The sequence below is a fragment of the Hylaeus volcanicus genome, chromosome 1 (genome assembly GCF_026283585.1).
Source record: "Hylaeus volcanicus isolate JK05 chromosome 1, UHH_iyHylVolc1.0_haploid, whole genome shotgun sequence".
Lineage (NCBI taxonomy): Eukaryota > Metazoa > Arthropoda > Insecta > Hymenoptera > Colletidae > Hylaeus > Hylaeus volcanicus.
In genome coordinates this window covers 5,434,971-5,455,380 of record NC_071976.1, presented here as the reverse complement: position 1 = coordinate 5,455,380, position 20,410 = coordinate 5,434,971, and the positions used below count along the sequence as shown (strand labels likewise).

General features: G+C 37.5%; 1 protein-coding gene across 3 annotated transcripts in view; it reads right to left on the bottom strand.

Moving 5' to 3' along the window:
- Positions 1 to 20,410, bottom strand: part of LOC128884352 (zinc finger protein chinmo) — an 84,634-nt gene that overhangs the window by 27,146 nt on the left and 37,078 nt on the right. For 2 of the 3 annotated variants that reach the window (XM_054137694.1, XM_054137704.1), the window contains exons 2-6: positions 16,093 to 17,039; positions 14,962 to 15,182; positions 13,401 to 13,753; positions 12,144 to 12,391; positions 11,402 to 11,683 (exon numbers count right to left, since the gene is read on the bottom strand). In XM_054137694.1, the coding sequence (XP_053993669.1) occupies positions 11,402 to 11,683; positions 12,144 to 12,391; positions 13,401 to 13,753; positions 14,962 to 15,182; positions 16,093 to 16,099 (1,111 nt within the window). In that variant the 5' untranslated portion in view covers positions 16,100 to 17,039. The remainder of the gene's footprint in view (positions 1 to 11,401; positions 11,684 to 12,143; positions 12,392 to 13,400; positions 13,754 to 14,961; positions 15,183 to 16,092; positions 17,040 to 20,410) is intronic. The other variant, XM_054137684.1, reaches the window with a different exon arrangement.

Here is a 20,410-nt window from a genome sequence, read left to right as displayed (position 1 = left end):
ACAGGAAGGTTTCCCAACCCTAAAAATTCCAAAAATTGTCATAACCTTCGCTCTACCATAGTTCTTGATAGAATTTTTCACAAGGCCCAATTGGAAGTCTGTTCTGTTTGAAAAGGAACTTTCACGAGAACAACAGTTTTTTTCGACCCCTAAAATTGTAAAAATTGCGATAACCTTCAGTCTACCGTGACTCTTACGAAGACTTTTGACACTATATACAGCATCGCTCATCTGCGCGTAGGAAATCATGGAGCAGAAACGAGAGGGATCGTGCGAAAGAGATAGATACAGGAAGGGAGACGTCGCGGCCGGGAGGGTACTGCAGGAGGAAGGGCGGGAATGAGGGTTGAGGATTTCCAGCGAAGATAGGGTTACGCATTGTGCGTAGGAGGGTAGCGTCAGGCTAGCGGTGCTCGTCCGCTGTTTTATTCGTACTTGTCAGAGCGAGAAGCACAGTAATAAAGCTTGCGGAAGGGTCGAAACGTACTCCCGGTTGTTTTGTGATAGTCCTCGTGGCTCTCGAATAATAAAAATTAAAATTGTTCTTTGCGAGATCGCGGGATCGTTAATATGAATTATTTCGTGTGCCAGATAAGGTGGCTTGAAGGGAATGCCTGAATCTCGCCGTTATCCTCGAGGTCGTGAGAATTATGTCGAACTGAAAATTACATAGGGGAAGCTAGTTTTTGTGGTTCAAGAGTCTCGGTAATTTTTTAAGAGAAGTAACCCTTTTTTTTTATTTTGAATGAAGATCGAATTCAATGCCTAGCAACGATAAGGTCATTCAAGGGAAATAAGGAGTAAAAGAGTCATGGAAATTAAGTGTTTTCCAAATGGGATTTCCTTCCAGAATTTTGTTTTTTAAACGAACACAAATATTGTGGGATATCTACTGACACTGTTTTTATCACACGTCGTTGGAGACAATCCATGTAACAGAGAATCTTTTTAATATATTTACAAATTAGTTTGCTTTTAAGAACATTGTCAATAATTGAGTGACTTTAGAAAGAAATATGTTCGTTGACTTCTGTAGTTGTAATCTTGATGGAAAAAGAATCCACTTGTCCAAAAATCCTAAAGAAAAACACGTACAACCGTCAAATATTATTTCACCATTTTCAGACAATTTCGAAACACCTTGGAAAAAAAATATCGATCCTAATTGAATTATTCTTCATCAACTACTAGTGAAAACTATGTACTCAGTCGATGTCCTTGAAAGATCATTTTGGAGTACGCGACCCTTTCCATTAAATGGCTTCATTTTTATCGATCATGTGACGCATCAAAGGTCATTTATCTCTCATTCGTTATACAATACTTTTATCGGGATAAGAGTTTTGCCCATCTTCGATCGAAAGCATGCGACATGCAGGGGAGCTTACGCAGTCGACTCGACGAGGAAGGAGCGAGCATGCGTGTCGTTTCGGTCAGATATACACCGTTTATCAGCTTCGGTGGTACGACAGGCCCTCTGACGGCGTTATCATGAAATATTTCGTGACCCGAATTCGGCATTGCACGAGACCCACTCTCCATCCTATCAGGCGTTCTAACGGTTAACACTGAGAACCCGTGTGCGTGAGAGTTGGCTGTATGCCGCCTGATTGCGTGCGTAGAAACGATACGTGCAGCCCCAACCATGCGCGCGAATAAGAGAAAATTAACGCAGCCGACTACGTTACGAAAACTTCTGGACACACGTTGAGAATTATTTGACAGGTTTAGAGAAAAGATAAAAATTAATAAATAAGATTGAGAGAGAGTCCAGTGCAGATGAATTAATAGAAGATAAATATGGGGGGTGAGAACAGGAAAGGCAATTTGATGGTGATCAAAGAAGTTTGAATGTAAATGAAATTTAAAACATTTTAAGCGATTTTGTTAAATGACTTATTTTCGCTAAATTTTCTTAATTGCAATGGGTTCCTTCTCTACGGGTTGGAAAGCAAAAATACACGAATATTTCACGGTTCGGATCGTAGCGCAGATGTAGGTGACTGTAACACTGTGAGATTATTATGCGTTATCACTGACAAATAGAGTGATTACGCTCCTTCCACCACTCACGAGTACCTGATCCCTTCCGCCGATGAACATACGTGCAATCGTTGCAATCTGTGTGGTTGTACACGTGGCTCTCTGCACAACGTTGAGTCATTCGTCAACAAGAATTTTTGTACGATTACGTCGAATTTCAATCTCGACAAGAGGCTGATCGATCAGTTCTCGAACACCTCATTCTTGTATTACGATTAATTTTCCGACCGATATCGATAAAATCGTAAATATCGTTTTAAAATTAATTCTCTGTAGCGCAACAGAAGATTACCATTTTTTTTTTTTAATTACAATACATTCATTCGACTACGTATCGCAATATGTGCATGTGCATTTTCAATAAATATTTTAAAAATAATTGTTTGTCAACTACTTTTTCGTCGAAATATCTGCAAATACTTGTAACGATATTTAAATATTTACATTTCACTTTGTGAAAAGTTCGAACTGCACAATTAATCCCTAGTTATCGGATATAAAATTGTTCAAAAGAATTCTTTATTAGTTGGCCATAGTAATATTAAAATAAATGTGAATTTTATTAAAGTTCATATTTATATGATTATTCTTCTTGTACAAATATGAGGCTTGATTTTCGTAAGATTAATATTAAAATGGATTTCATTCTCCTTGTCCTATATCCTTCTTCCTATGCTAGTATAATAATATAGATATACTCGTGTTAATATTATAAAATGAATATGGATTTTAATAAAATTAATATCAACGCAGATTATATTGTTCTTGTGCGATGCGACAGGATGGTTTTGGTCTACCTAGAAAGTTTTGTCGAATCGTAGCAGAAAGTTTCGTGGATCTGAGAAAAATGTACCGGCTTGAGGAAGTTATGAAAGTAGGCGCGGGTTAAACAAATCTTTTCTCGTCCGACGATAATTTGCAGCGCGGGAGCGAGAGCCGACCAAACTTTTCTAACAGTTTCTAAAACATACTGGGAGCCGCTTTGGCCATGACACACATAGGGACCAGCCTTTCGCATCCTCTCTTGAAAAAACATCCAACGGTCTGACCCGTAACTCGATGATTCTTAACCACTATGCCTCGGAACGCTGTTTGGCTAAGGATCTAACGAATTCTTCAATTCGAAATCAAACTTCTTTTAGAACGAACATGTCCATTCAATTAATCGACAGTGGTAGACTAGAGTGGCTAAGAAGAAGAAATAATACTAGAATAAGAAAGAAGTAATAAAATCATAGTACACAGGTACGTATAAAGCTGCTAGATGAACTATACAAATTTACAACGTAGTAAACCTACTCGTATCATAATGTACTCCAACACTGTTGTGATAAAAATGCAGGTTCTGTGGACTTTTGATGTGTGCACTCGTGCAACATTAAATGTTGGTTCGTGTGTGTCTTCCATATTAGACATTTTCATTAATTTTCCTCGTAGCTGTACATCTGTTACCTAATTTTATTATTTTTGTCTCTTAGTTGCATGTTTGTACATTGTTCAAAAATTCATGGTTCCACTATCGACAAATAAATGGAAAATATAAATTGACACAAATTAAACGAGCCTGGTTCAGATTGTAAGAAGTTTGATTTAAAAAAATCTCAGGTCAAGACAAGTGCGTTTCTTACATTATTATTTTTAGTAGTTTTTATGAAAACGTTACTAATTATTATAATTACCACTGCCAATTAATTAAATAAGCATGTTCCAGACCAAAAGAAGCTGAACTTTATAAACCCTCGAGACATGGATAGTTTCAATTATATTTTTACTAGTTTTTAAAACGATTGGAAAATAATATGGTTATCGTTGTAATAATGTCTTCCTACTGTGCCAACTGCAATAAAAATACAAACAATAAAACAGTTAATTGAAAGAAATCCAGTAGAGAAAATACATTATTCATTATTAATCTGCTACCTTGAGTATGGAATATCGTGAAAAGTATAGGTACTGTTGAAAAGGAGAGTTTACTACTTTACTGCCGAGGACATTATGTACCAGGCAAGGACTTCGGGCTCTTACTGCATTGTGCAATGATTTTCAACGATGGAAGGTTAAACCCGGTTTCGAGGCTCGCGCGTTGCGAGAACCGAGAAGAACAAATCGCTTCCAAGAACCCGTGGCCTGAATCGACCAGCGTTAGGTATTCTTGGACCTCCCTGATTTGCACGTGATCCGCGATGCGTACAGCTACCTAAACGAAAAGAATACTCCAATTTCGGAGGCACCACGAGTCTAACAAGAATTCGATGGAAATTGGACCTAATTTAGGATCGATGCTGTAGCAGCTGCTAATAATATTTGGTAACTTGACTCATTTGCATATGCGTTCATTCTTTCTGGACGCTATCACTAGACTGTATACATGCACGTGTCTTCTAGAAATCATTTCAACACTAAACTACTTATTTGTATTTATTTTTACCGTGATCAATTATACGACCGGTTTCAAAGTTCCTTTTCTCAATTGCATGCGAAAATATTTATATAAATTCAATAATATCGAGAAAAATAATTCAGATAAAAATTTGAAATTTTTACGACTTGTTCCTATTATCATAACTAATAACTCTTCCAAATTTCAAATCACTTCGTCAATTTTTACCGGAATTATAAAAAAAGAAAATCGATTCAAACAATTCCATGTATTTTCCATTTAAAACTACGGAAGGTTTGAATCACGTGTTAATGTTAAAATCAAGAGCTCTAATTTTGCAGGAATTTCTTTTTATTTGCAATGTATCCAGGGGGGTGCGCAATCCCGAGATTTAAAAAATCATTAAAACCAAAATAAAGATCCCCGTAATGCACACCGGTACGAAATAATTTGATCGAATCGTGTCCACGATAATTGCCCGAAAACTCTCCCAAACTCGGCCGGTCACGAAACTGTACCGACAAAGAAGCGACTCCGTGGCTCCGCGTCGAACATTCGGGGAACACGAAGGCACTCGATGTCGACGCGCAGACGTCGGCGTCGCGACGATCCCGCATACGGAATTAATAGTCGGAAACCACGAATTAATGTTTCACAGAGCCACGCGGAGTCACCGTACTCGTGTATTTCCGGCGTTTGTTGCGCGTGCACGATTCGATGAAACTTTTACGAGGCACGTGCGCGAAATTGCATCGAAGGGGTTGAAGTAGTCTTGGAAGGAAGAAGAGTGGAAAGGACGAGGACGTCGCGACGTACACCGCCACGTTTGTGCACCTTGTAGTCTTTCGTTTATAATTCAATGTCGTGGCGTGTCAATTCCGTTGAAACCTCGAATTGTGACTTTTCTTTATCTATTTTATCAGGTGCAGAAATTCATTCTGTGCGTTTACTTTGATACAGTTATAATTCTGGTCTATTAACCACAAAGGGGCCCGTGTAACTTTCAGATCACATATATCGATATTTCGACAAATAATTTTAGTTTTGTTTTCGTAAGATGACGTATACGTACGTCTTAATTATAGAGGGTGTTCGGTAACTGGTGGTACAACCGAAAAGGGGGCGATTCTACGTGAAAAAATAAGTCGAAAATATAGAGAATAAAAATTTTACATGCGAGAGACTTTGTTTTCGAGAAAACCAACTTTGAATTTTCGTCGGGTACAGGTGCATCTGATCGTGTCTTGTAACGGAAAATTAGAAACACGCAGTGAAATAGAATGTTGAAGTGAATCAGTGTTGAAAACAATGGTGGTGGGGATCATCCGCGACACAAAATTCAAAAAGTTTCTTATTGATTGTTATTTGATACTCGTTACCGAAAAGAATTCGTCGTTGGTCTAAATTTTGGTGGAATAAAGCAGTGATCGATGATATTAAAGTTAATGATCGATGAGTCTATGTAAACCGACACGACTGGATTCCTGATAACCTTCCAGTTTCTGATGGAGTGTTCGAATGCCACGAAATTAGGTGGTCCATGGTCTGAGAAAGCCGACAGCAAAAGAAGGACACGCTGAACGCTTGAAAACGTTAGAGAGAAAGTCACTGTGTTCTAGGAAGATGTGTGATTATAAACGAGTGTGAGTCGAAAAACCATACTATTGTCGTTATAGATATAATATTTAACAAATTTTTGCAAAATATTAAAAGAAAAGCAATCGTGTTAAACAGAAGCACGCGTATAATATCGATTCAGCCATTATGTATATATTAAAATATGTAACAAATTACAGAAAATTCTATAAAAAAAAAAAAGAATTATGTCAAACAAACACAGATAAATTCATCAATCTTTTGCTTGGAATAGAGTCATTCTAAAAAAACTGAAGAAATTAGAACACAGAACATTGACTTCGTGAAAAATAAAATTTATTTTTCAATAGCAAACATTATCGACCCAAGATCAGTGAAACTAAGACGCTGTAAGATTTAAATAAATATGGTAACGAAACAAGTGTTATTAACTCAAATGAAAAACAGAAAACTTAAATATTAGAAGCTACGCTTACAATGCGCTCGTTATAAGAAATCTTAAAAAAAAAAATGACCGAACTGAGACACAAAAGTGAAGAACAATTTCGAGATAGTTTAATAGTTGGAACACACAGCGTGTACGATTTCTGTGAAAAATTCGAATTCCTATTGCGACTTTCAAGGCGAATCGTTCACGGTGGAAAGAGTGCGTGACGTGGTCGACGGGCAGCCTCTAACAAAAACCTAACTCCTAACGACAAAATCAAAGCTAGCATAACTGTACTTTAATAGAATGGTCCAACAATTTCGAAACGGTCTTCGGTTCTCACTAAGCTGTGACAATTCGGTCGAACCGTTAACGCTTCGCTCTAACGTAGGGCTCGAACTGTTTCCATAATTCAATGCTCAAATAATTCAGAGGTATTCTAATACTACGAATAAAGTTAACGTATTACTACTCGAATATTATTATTATCGTTACTTGCGTTTTGTTTATTGGGTTAAAAAGGAAAGAGTATTATTACTAGAATATTATTATTGGGACATCGTTATTGGAATATTACTATTTAATTATCGTTTCTTGAGTTTTGTTGGATGGAGTTGAGAAGGAATCGAACGATACGCGCAGACTATAAGATAATGGATAGACGAATAAAGTAAAGATACAGTACAGGAAGTCGAGTTGGCAGAGTTGGAAAAGAGACGAAAATAAACAAAGAAAAATTGGGGACAACCCAATTATCATTGATCAGTGGAGGATAAAGATAAAAGAGAGAAGAGGAGAGACAATTTGATGGTGATGAAAAAAGTGTGAATATAAATGATATTTAAGACATCGATTTAACACACGTTGAGAATTATTTGGCAGGGGTGGGAAATATATGAAAATAAATAAATAAAATTGAGAGAAAATCTAGCGTAGATGGATTAATGGCAGATAAAGATAGGAGCGGGAACAACGAAGACAATTCGGTGGTATAATTTTCTGCTATATTCAGAATATACAACTTTAAGTCTTCGTACGAATCACATTTTTTATTAAATTTTGTTAATTTCTCTATTTTCGAAGTTGATGGAAATTTAGGAAACAATACGAATTTATTAAAGCTGTATCAAATTTTTAAAATTCTATCATAATTTAATAAATTCATATTGTTTCCTCAATTTCCATCAACTTCGAAAATAGAGGAATTAACAAAATTTAATAAAAAGAAAAAAAATGTGATTCATACGAAGACTTAAATTTTGCTACGAATTTTCAGCCCTACGTTACCAAATATCTCGATCGGGACCACTGTTCTCCGGTCCACCCTTCGACGGCATCCCGACGGACAGAAAGAGAGCAACCGACGCCGTTAGTCACGATTCACGGACGCTCCTCGGTCGACACCCACCTGGAGGGGCGCTATGGCTATACCTTACGACGACGGTGGCCGTTCTCGCCTTCACGGTGTGAACAAAGTGTACAAAGAGGATGCAGGCGACAACGGTGCAGCCACTGGGAACATCTTTTGCTCCGACGAGCAAATCACCGGGCGTGACGCCGCGACGCCACGTAAAACTGGCCACGTAGGGGTTGGCCTGGGGCTAAACCAACACCGAGACAACGGTCGCCGGTCCATGATCGTTGCCGACGTCGCGAACGACGCTTTAACCATTTTTAATCGGTGCTAGATGAGCGGCCAGCCGCGGCGGTAAAGAAAGAAGCGAACCGGCAACTAATGCAACGGTTATTGACATTAACCGTGCTCGAGCTGAGCCGCGTCACGAGAAAAGGAGACGGGCAGGTAAAGGGACAAGGGGGGGCTCGGCTGTGTCCACGGAAGAGGAAAAGACCGAGGAAGCAGGGCCGAAAGAGAAAGGCTTTTTTTCTGAACGAATGTTTCTTAAGCGGCGGCCACCGCGAGAGGCCCGCGGGATTTTACGCATTTTTCTCCATTCGAATATTCGAACAGGTGAATGAAACATTTGGCGATTATGTTGGGTTGGCCCTGATGTTCCTTTCGCTTTTTTTTATTAATTACGGTGAAACCTCTATAACTCTTTATAACTCGGAAACTTCTGTAGAGAGTTCCGTAGAGAATAATTTATTAGATATTTTCACTGTTCTCCCCATGAAGGTTTAATTTTATTTTTATTCTAAATCCTAAGCATCGAAACGATAAAGGAGAGAACGAGTAAAAAGAACGTCGTGTTTATAGAAACCAAAATAAAAATCATGAAGTATAGTTGTATCATCATGTATTAAATAGTTATATTCCATATTTATATTTTATGTATATTTCATGATTATTATTTTCTATAGATATGACATGATTCGATAGAGAAATAAAAAATATATATATTTATACATTTATATGAATATCTATCTAAATTTGTATTTGTATTTTTATACCTGTATCAATGATCTATTTCGTGATTATTATTTTGATTTCTATAAATATGACGTTCTTTTTACTTGTTTTCTTTGCAAACTTATTCATGCTCATGATTTAAAATAAAAATTACCTATATTTGTATTTATATATAAATATATTAATTACTATCTATAATAATATACAAGGTATGTTTGTTATTTCATGAATGGATTACTACTTTTTTAAATTCCACTTACATTTTACTTTCATCTGCATTAAGATACGTACAATTAAATAATTGCCTAAATTATTCGCCTTTTTTCGATTCACATGATTTTCCCTACCAAGACCACGATTACGATGAACACGATATACCTCGGAATCGATCTTCCATGTAAATCGTGGTATAGGCGTACTTTCATCCTGCATTTTTAAATCATCCCAGCCCGAATCACTATTCCAAACGCCTCGTAAGCATCGAGGAGAGCGGATCCAGCTGGAAAGGGAAAACGACGAGAGAGACGCGAGTTGCAACATCAAGAAAGCTCTCCACGTGCAGCCGATGATGCAACGATTAGCCGTGCATTTTGTAACATTAGATTCGGTAGACCTTGCTTTCGCGTTAACCCAGATAAAACTCTGACATCATTTTTCGGCTCGGTTATGACCGAGGGGATCATCGCCGCGAATAATTAGGTACTCGTAATCGCGGAATTTTAATTACTCGCGCGATAGTCGAACGATTTCATTTGGCGATTCGACCGAACGCGAAGTGAGCGAATATTTTCGCGTTGATATCGCCGAAGTTTTGCCTTCAGAAACAATATCTTTGGTGTTCTCGATGTATGCTCGAATTTAATCGTTTTACACATGCGTTCTGCGCTTTGAAGATAAGTCTCGCGACACGTGCCGCGTTCGCGAAAATTCCAATAAACATAACTGGACGATGATTCTCGAATTTGTACAGGGTTTCTAAAAATTAAGCGTATAAACAGTGGAAGATTGTCGTGCTGTTTTCGAGAGTTTGGAACGGTAGAGTTATATCAGGCGTAGACATTAATTCTGGGCTTTACCAAGATGAACTTACCATTTATTTATAAACAAAGACCAGGCAACTTTTAATCTTCCTTACGTTACATGTAGTTGTAAAACCAAATGTCGAAAGAATTGTCTGTTTCGTTATTATGAATACCGATACTTTAATGCAACAAAATGGCCAGTAAATATTTCTATTTAAAATAGAGTCATAAATAATTAAATGTACAGTTACACAATTTGTATATCTAAGAGACAGTTCCTTTCTTCAATAGTATTCAGAGAGGGAGTGATTGCTGTGACTGAATATATTAGAAAATAAAAAGTGACAGAGAGATAGAATTTTAATAACAAAAATAAAAAATATTCATAAGAAGGGGTTGTGCTAAAGGGGATTTTGAATTTTGTTTTTTAATAACAAAGTACGTATATCAGTGCAATTATGGTGGACACTTGAGCAACATCTTTAATTTTAATGATGTATATTATGTATTAAAAAACAATTCTAAAGGTTTCCACTGGTAAAACAAACTTTAGGTATTTATTTCTGGAACGCCTTGTATATGTTTATTTCTCAGTTTTTACGATGATGCCATCATAACCTGTTATTTATTACTCCACGCGATTTTTTAATAGGAACCAATGCAATCTCTCTACTCACTTTTCTCATTTTATGTTATGTTAATTTTATCAGACGTATTCCGAGTTTAACATTTTATTAGCTTATTCAAACTTTCAGCTCGAAATCAGCGCGAAACCTAGTTTCATTATGGGTGTCACTTGGTCAGATCAACGATTACAGTAAACAAGAAAATCAGCCAACGATATCGTCTAGCCTCTCTTGACAAATACGCATTATCTCTCTTCACACTTACTCTTCTACTTACACTAGTACAATAAAGTCAGTTATGAAGTAGATACAATTTACTGGAATCTTCAATCTCCTCGGCCACTGACAGACAATTAATTTGACGGTTTCCTTAAAAAACTTACGCATACTCGGTATTTTATATAAAATTCGAGCGTAATGGGGGTTGAAAAAGTTATTGGAATGTTTGTGATAGAAAAATTAAGGTTTTTTAGAGATTTGAAATAATTTTAGAATTTCGTCGTTTAAATGCGGTATTAATTTTGCCGTAGCTTATTATTTTTCATATCACCTACGTCTTTTGCTTTAAACGTAGAACATCATACGAATTTTCTTTTAATTATTCAGCGAGTTGCAGAGGCTTTAGAATCAGATTTATGAAATATTACGAACCATAGTGGTGTACTCTTAAGTACAATTAAGATTACTTCATATATAAATTTATCCTTTTTAGACAAATTAAAAATAAATCTTTGAAGAGAAATATTTTCAACTATTTCATTCATGATGAAGAAATGTATCGTTACGTTGAAACGTTATGAAAGTAAATAAATAACATTGTTCCTATATTGCTCTAGTACTAATGAAACCATATCTACGTAATTACTTGGTACAGTAAGTAAAATGAAGACAAAATTGATATTATTTAACGATAAATGGTTGTCGAATTATTCCACTTACCATCAGGAGTGGTGACAGTGCCAGCCTTGTTGATCTTCGTGTTCCACATAGCGGGGGTGGTGGGTGCAGGACTGAGATCAGGAGTCGGTGGATGAGCCGGCGGCAACGGCACCATCGCGGAACCCATTTGCGCGCCGTGCTGCATGTGGTCCGAATTTGAGCCATAATGACTCCCATCGAACCCCCTTCCACTAGAGTAAACTTCGCCTGACAATCTTTCCGCCAATTTTTCTGCCCTCTCGCGATCGGTCAGCGTCACCGGTTCTTGCTTTATCCGAAGATCTGCGCGAAAATATAAACGCATGGCTAAAATCCGCTCACGTCTGACATACGATCCGTTCGCTGCACAAATCGATTAGATTCACGTTTTGAAAAATCTGAACTAATAACTCTACCCAAACTTGAAATCGCTTCATCAATTTTTATCGGAGTTATAAACAAAAGTAACCGATCGATGAAATTCCATTTATTTTCCAATTAACACTTTCGAAAGTTTAAAGCAGGCGTTAATGTTAAGATCGAGAGCTTGAATTTTGCAGGAATTTTTTAAATGTATCTGCAAGGCGTTGAGGGGCGTGTGTAACATAGATTTAAAAAATCGGTAAAATAAGACTCCAATATCCAGAATGGTTCCAGATTTTCCGATTTTTTGTGAACATCGTTCGCGAGCCAAAGGATCGAAAGGATATCTTTGTGCAAGTATACTAGGAAGTGTGATAAGGTAATTAAAAGTGGTCTTTACCTTCAGCTACGCTTTCCTTGAGATCGCAATTGCTACGTTCCTCGGACCTCGATCGTTCCAATTCCTGTTCCAATTCCGTTGGTGTGTGCGGCGCGGTGTGGGGATGTGCGGGCGTCTCTGAGGGGTGGGTGAACGGTTGATAGAAGTGGTTCTCCAGAAGAAGCGGATGTGGCGCGGATGCGGGCCGGAAGGCAGTGCCGTCGCGTAACACACTCGCCCTTCCCAAAGAATCAACGTCACTGGGCGATCTAATAATAAATTCAAGGGTATATTTATATTTATAAATTCAAAGGAAAAGGCGAATGACGTTGGATGACTTCTTAAAACAAAACAAAATTCAATAAAGAAGAACCTTCTTCGTCGTAAACCTTTATACTCCAACTTTTTTTAATCTTTCATAAATGCTTCATGAATAAATATCGATATTACCAATAAATAAATGTGTAATTAGTTCACTAATTAATGCCTCGTTTTATGGATTAATATATCAACGATGTATAAATAATATACTTAATTGGTATTTAAATACTCACCAATCCGACAAACCTGTTTATTTATTAGATTGGTGGGGTATTTAATTTAAATATTATTAATTATCTATTGAATTCAATATTCATTTAACTATATACATTTATGAATTCGAATTATATGTCGCGCGTATTTGATGTAATTCGTATAAAAGTGTTCGAAATAAATATCGAAACATAAATGATATAATTGATATTAAAACATAAATTGGCTGGTCACGAGTAAACTCATGTTTGCATTTGCATTATCTATTTCAATTTACGAAACCCAGGGCGATATAGAATATTGCTCATCGCGTTATGTATGTAAAATATTTCATCTCAATTCATTATATTGGTAAAATATATTAAATAAGGTTCATCGAAGATCATTTAAATTATTTTAATTTCGCATAAAATTACGAAATAATAGCCGGTGACATAAAGTCCTTCTGTGTAAAATTACCGGTCAACAATGTGTTAATAGATTCGCGACTTTTGTGTACATCTAATTTACTCCGTTAATAGGTACAAACGTGATCAAAAAATTCTTAGAAAGTAAACATAAAAAGAAAAAAAGAAAGAAAACAATGCAGTAAAGACACTTGGAACCTCCATAATTCTAACGTTAAAATCGACCGTCTGTTCGTATGGGTCTCGGAACGCGCGAAGGTCGCCATAATGGCTGCCAGGTACCATTTGAAAATTTCACTCGCGAGTCCTTCGCGAGGCAAGGTGGAAGGGCACTTACCTCATCAGCCTTTTCGGGGGACTTTCGTAATAGTGAGAGGTAGAGTAGACGCTGGGCACGGTGTAGGCAGGGGCGGGCGACGGTGCCGGTGTGGGGGTCCTCTTCATGGTGTTTCTCACCATGGTTGCTTCACCCGCTTCGCTCAAGTCGCTCACCTCGCCGACGCCGCCGCCGATACCGCCGCCGACGCTACTACCCACGTTACCGCCGACGCCGCCGCCATTTTCGCTTGCAGTCACGGCACCTCCACCGCTTCCGCTACCCGCGGTTTCCGTGGACGAGTTGTTGTTGCTCTCCGCGGCGTGCCTCTGCGCCACCGCCAGTTTTTCGTGCTCGATGGACAGACCTTTTACCTGAAAATCGAACCGACATTTTGAAAAGTTGTAGTTGCATAAGACGAAAGAAAGGTCTCCAAGGTTCCGTCAAGGCCGTTTTCTTGGGGAACCATTGGGAACGTTACGTAACGGATTAGAGGTTTCTTGGTTTCGAAATTGTAATTGATACGGTGGCACGTTTATTGAGAGGGCATAAAAGGGTTTGGGTGGGTACATACTTTTTAACCCTTTGCACTCGAGAGATGACTCTAGGTTCGACGCAGTAAATCAACCAGAAATAACGCTTTTTTAGGTTTAATTTCTTTGGAACTCGAAGTGTCGATAAAAGGATCGTCGGTGAGGCAAAGATGACCTGAGTCACTGAGAAAGGTAAATGCACTTTTATAGATAACTGAATGCAGGTGTTGCACATTATATATTTTTTAGTGCATTGCATGCAACAGAGCAACAGAGCAACAATCTAAGATTGCAGTATTATGAAAATGATATGAAAATAATAATTTTCGAGGTGATTCTTGGTGACTGCTTAAAATGAATACATATACGACTAATAATAACTATAGTAATAATTTTGGAGTATTGTATGGAAACTTATACGATTAATTTATGTCCGTAACAAGACACGTGTTTTTGATCATTGCATGTGTTTTCAAGAACTCAGCGTCGAGTAAAATGTACACAGGTGTTTTTAAGCACTGCTAAGGTAGAATTTTTATAAGATTTTACGATTGATCTCTGTAATATGTTCATTATCTTCTAATCAATTTTCATTGTTCGATTATCTGTTACTTTTATTTTAATGTGTTCTGCAAGAAAAGAGCTTGCGTATCTCACGAAACAAATATTGACAGCAAAGTAACGTTACATCTCTTATCTCGTGAAATAAATACTGAAAAATTAACACAGCAACACCTCGCATTTCATAAAAACAAATACTATCAAAAAGCGCCAGGCTGCAGTTTTTCACCGCACAATTTGTCTATTACAACGAAACGTCGGGCGTTTCGTATGATATTCGAATCGACTCCGTTTTTCTAGCGAGCATAGGGATTAGGGTCGTCTCGTTCCTCTAGTCGTGGTTTAAAACAGGAACTCCTGACCATTAATCGTGGCCAAAAATAAAATAAGATGTTCACCGAGGAATGCAAAGTGCGCGTCCGCGTCTCGGCGCACGTGACTACTATTCGGGGGCAATTATTTCAGAGAAAACGGAATAAGTCGCATACTTGGAGGCATTCGGCTGCTTTGAGGAAAGAGCTGAGAGATTCCTGGGACACGTGTACCTCGCCACGGTACATGAATTCAAGAAGGGAGGCCATATTGTGGGCACTCGTCCCGTCGAGAATAACGATCAGTCCCGCCGGAGAAGGAGGCATTCCTTCGAATAGCTCTTGAAAGTGCTTGCTGCATGCTGCGAGGATCAACCTATGCGCCTTGAACGTTACCCCTGAAACATATGCAAAAACGAAGACACGTTAATCGTTGCTCCAGCGGAATAACGATCGTGGAACGTCGCGTGTTGCATCTAGCATCCACGAACGACGCAAACGATCAAAATTTTCTTAAGTAACTTGAGAGAGTTGTAATTGGTTCGAAAAATATTGACAAGGATCCTTGAGTATAGAAAAATGAAGCAGAATATTAGATAGGTTCAAAGAAGCATTTTTATTTTAATGTTTTGACTCGGTAGTTTGCCATCTATAAAAAGTTAAAAATATGAAAGTTAAATGTGTACAAATTATTAAGGATTTTTCGAAAAGGGTTTCAGGATTTTGTTTTTTAATAAGTAGATACACCTCTGCCCATGTGCTGGACACTTAGACATCTTCTTTCACGTTTAATTGTAATCATGCGTACTTCCATTTAGAATCGAACAGTTGGATATATTGCACAGCATTTATTTAAAAACAGAATTCTTAAGTATTCTATTTGGAAATCGAAGTTTAGGTATTTATTTCTGGAACGTCCTGTATGTATTCTTTATATTCTATGCCATTTGTCTTTTATCAAAAAACAAAATACTAGAATCCCTCCTGCGAAACCATTAATAAAATTGTGTAATTATTTCGAAGCGCAACTGTACTCGTCAAAAATTCAAAGTCGATTTTCACGTAAACAAAGCTTCACACGAATAATTTCTACTTTATATTTTCGACTTATTTTTTCACGTAGAATCGCCCCCCTTTTCGCCATTTACCGAACGCCCTGTGTAACACATCTGAAATTTTAGAACTGTTCATACTGCAAGCTTGAAAACGTTTACCATAATAATTGCCTGAATAGCTACTAAACCAATGAAAGGTTAGACAATGTCCCGCCACGCGTACAAAAACCAATTAATTTCGATAGGGTTGTACCGAGCATTTTCCACGGGACACTTCCATTCTGTCCTCCTTTTTCTCACGGCTTTCAACGTCCCCGGGGACCGCGGGAATTTTGGCGTGCAAAGGAAGTGGTGACCGTCGAACCCTTTTTTTTTCCAGTCGTTCTCTATTTCCCTTTCCGAGAGAGCATAAAGAACCCGAGCATGCCAGCTTGACGTCGATGCCCTTTCTTGCAGCCCGTTGGGTATCTAGGTCATCTTCGGACACGATCTTCCGTAATTTACAATTCACGTACGCAAGTGTAACGTGCGTGTAATACGATATAGTGAGCGTCTAACGTATATGGCACCGTATGGGTTGTAAAACAAATCCGTGAGGAAAATATTTTTGTCGTCTTGTTCCACGGATCATCGGTTTGGACGAGAGGAATCGTGATTGGCGCCGCTCTTCATCTTGAACAAAAACTCCTTTTTCTTTCTTAATTTCTTGTCTTTTTTCCTCGTTTTCTTTTCTGTTTTTCTTCTTATTAGTCCTTTTGTAAATTAAATTCGTAACCACCATTCTTCACCTTCGACAAATTTAAACTCCATTTCATTTCTTAACTTTTCTTCCTCTTTCCTCGTTTTCTTTTCTCCTCTCTTCTTCTTCAGCTTCTCTTCGTTAGTCCTCTTATAGTTTAAATTTATTAGCGCCATTCTTCACGTTCAACAAATTTAAACTCCATTTCATTTCTTAACTTTTCTTCCTCTTTCCTCGTTTTCTTTTCTCCTTTCTTCTTCTTCAGTTTCTCTTCGTTAGTCCTCTTATAGTTTAAATTTATTAGCGCCGTTCTTCACCTTCAACGAATTACAAATTTAAATTCCTTTTTCTTATTTAATTTTTCATCTTCTTTCTTCTTTGTTAGTGTCTTTGTCTGTCCTTGTTCAGTTTCAAATATTAGCGCAATAAAAACGTTAAACAAAATTCGATCCATACAAGAGCTAGCAAAGAGAACCACATATTTTAATTTTATCGTAGATCATAAATGAGAGACTGCGAATGTTTATGCAAATTCGTATCTTCACAGATATAGGAAAAACTTTGAAACTTGAATGAAAATATGTCTTATCTTTTAAACGGTATATCATGTATATTATTGTTGATATTTCATATATTCTTGCATTTGAGGACATTCTCATAGATGTACCCACATTTTCATTCAACATGAATGCATAAACATCCGCGGTCTAGTAATAAAATTCACTTTTTCTGTCATAATATTCTCCCACGAGTACATCATTCATTCGATGGCAGTCTGCATTTAGCGGCATATGCTATAGTGCACATAAGGGTATAAATAATTAAACGACTGCGGCGCAACTAGCCAACAGGGAAGCACGTATTATTCATTACGTACCGTCTATCGTATTACTAGCTTCGATGGGAACACACGACGAACTCCAGGAAAACCTTGTCACTGGTCGACTATGCATGAATTGAGGAAGATGCGAGGAGACGCAATAACACGATATCCTCCGAATAAGGAAATCAAGCAGCAAGAAAAAAAAAAGAAGGAGAGACATGCGAGGGAGCGTCACGACCAGGTGGGCGAAACCACCTGCCTTTCGGAATGGCTCACCTAACTAAAGCGTATCGAGTTCTTCGAGGCTCCTTGATATTCGGAGGATGCGTAGAAAAAAGCGAACTCGGAACACTTTCAGGTGCAACCCACCGAACTCCACGTGGACGTAAACAATGGTTTCGTTTTCATTGTTGTCTATGGAAATAAATTGGAGAAAAAAATAGCCCCGTCGTTAATCCTTTCGTGATTGCAGCGATTGTATTTTTTTTTTTTGGTGACAGGAATACAGGGTTTTTCAAAAGGGGGTTTCAAGATTCTGTTTTTTTAGTAGCAAAATAGGCCTGTCGACGTACTCGTGGCGGATATTTAATGGACATTTCACGTTTATTTTATTTTATATATTTATGTATTTTTGTTTATTTTTGGTAATAAACAAAATTACTATATTAACTGTAATCTCTTTTTTAGATTGCTATTTTCATTATTAATCATCACGACGTCTTCCAAGATGTGTGTTCTCTACCAGGAAGCAGATTATCGCGACAATGACAATGGAAAAATCGTCTCTAAGAAGTAATTTATGTAGAGGGGGTGAGGATTTGTGCAAAAGTACAAAGATTTGTTTGCAACTAGCCAAATATAGGATCGCTGGTATCGTTACAGGTATCCCAGCCAAATATACATCCTGGATGTGCGGCAGGGGCCAACGACCCATTTGCGTGTGCGTGTGTGGGCGTTTCGCGTACGGTGTTCCTGGTTTATGCCATCGCTTATGCCAACGGCTCGCAACCAGGACCCGAAAAACGCGCGTGGCATTCCCGCATCCTTTGTGTGGCATGGCGCAGTGAGAATAATACGTTGACGTCCTTGAGTTATTGCGTCTCAAACATCTCGGCAAAGTTTCTGTTTTCAACGTCACGACTTAATCCTTTCTTGGTCGTCCGTTGAAAAAGACGAAGGAAATTAAAAATAAGACTCCATGTATTACGTTTTTAACACGCTGATTGTCCGACTAATGCTCGTGGAAATTTCTACGAAGCTTAAATTTTGTTTCGAGATCGCTGGAAATTACATGATTTGACATTTGTCGCAGTATTCATTTTTTTTAAATGATTTCATTAAATTTTTGTTGAATTCGTTTAAATCAATTCGCAACGTTTATTCGATTCGACAGTAAACTCTTTGTTTTTCTTCGCTATAACATGTTCTATTTTAAAATCAAAATTTCGTTGAATTTAAATTAATTAGTTTTAATTAATATTTTTGATTCCGACTACGTTGTGAAATATTTCGTCCTAACATTAATCTCGATTTGAAGATAAATAGATGTAAGCAGATTGTTGATCATTCTGATCTAGAAATTTTCATCCAGATAAGAATGCTGCCCACTTCGTTCTCGGTACGTGGACGTTGCAAAAAATATTACGAAAGCGATTATGTAACTGGAAAGATTCTCGCGAGCGTGTTTGTCGTATACGATCGTGCCGTCATCCAGTCATTGGACGATTTGCGAGTAAGATTTTTGGCTGAATGAACCATTAAACAGATAATGCGCGGTTATTTCTCATTGTTTATGTATACTGCCATTTTCCCTGCTATCGTCGAAATTACATTATCGCGCGACCAATTCTATACAGTTTTTAATCGCTCGTATTAACAGCACGCTTGAATCTTACGATAATAATATTGGATACATTATATCGTAATGACAGCTAAGCGTGAAACGATCGGAAACGTGGTTTTCGAAATTCCACGGACAGAAAACTTTAATTCACGGCTCTTGTGATCAGGGATCGGGGCACTTGAATATAAAAAATATTAAATTTATGCCGTTTACGCGGTGAAACATTGTTGAAAAATTAAGTAGCGAGCTTGAAATTATAATAACATATAATTCAGTTGGAATGAAATACAACTGGCATGATTTAAACGTACCTATTATATTTAGTTGCTTCGAATTTTATGTTTTAGGTCCCTTCCAGTATTGAACATAGAATTTTAGTTTCCTAGAAACGTATGAAAATAAAAGATATATATATCGGTTTAATTTACAATTTTATTTTATTTTACTTCATTCTTTGTGGAGATCCTTCGATACGAATTAAATTCCACGATTAAATTTCTGATTAAAAAAACGAGTACTATGAGGTATTATATGAAATATAAAATAAATTAACTTGTCAATTTAATTGAATTAAATATAAAATAAATTAACTGCTAATCATGAAACATAAATGGCTACACGCAGAATGCTCTTGAAGGTCCAAGAAATGTTTTATTTACGAATCTCAGAATCTTAAGTAGAGTCTCAGAGGTCAACAAATATTAAACAATCGATTGAAGAAAATTCCTAATGAAATCCACATTAATAATAGAAATTAATTTGTGAAAGGTACAGCCTTCTCCCTGGAGGAAACGTGCAAATAACACGCGCTCAGTTACGCAACGGGACAATGCACTCTTTGCGGGCAAATCTATTCATATTCCAAGGCCAGCTGGTACAGAGTTTTATGGGCTAGGGTTTTTCAGTTTACCTACGATGGTCACCGTTTCCTCCTCTAACGCGTACAACGATTCTATTACTCCGCGCACGTCTAACGTACAGTACGATAGAACCCGGAAACGGCATAAATTAATTTTCTCGTTCCCTTTCCCAATAAAACTGACACGGATTTTTATCGCATATCTAATTCGCTTCCCAACGAAACGAATCACGTAGAAACACGAATAAAATCCTCTGTAAATATGGTGAATTTTTTGAATAAGTCGCGATGACGTTTGCTTGCTTTT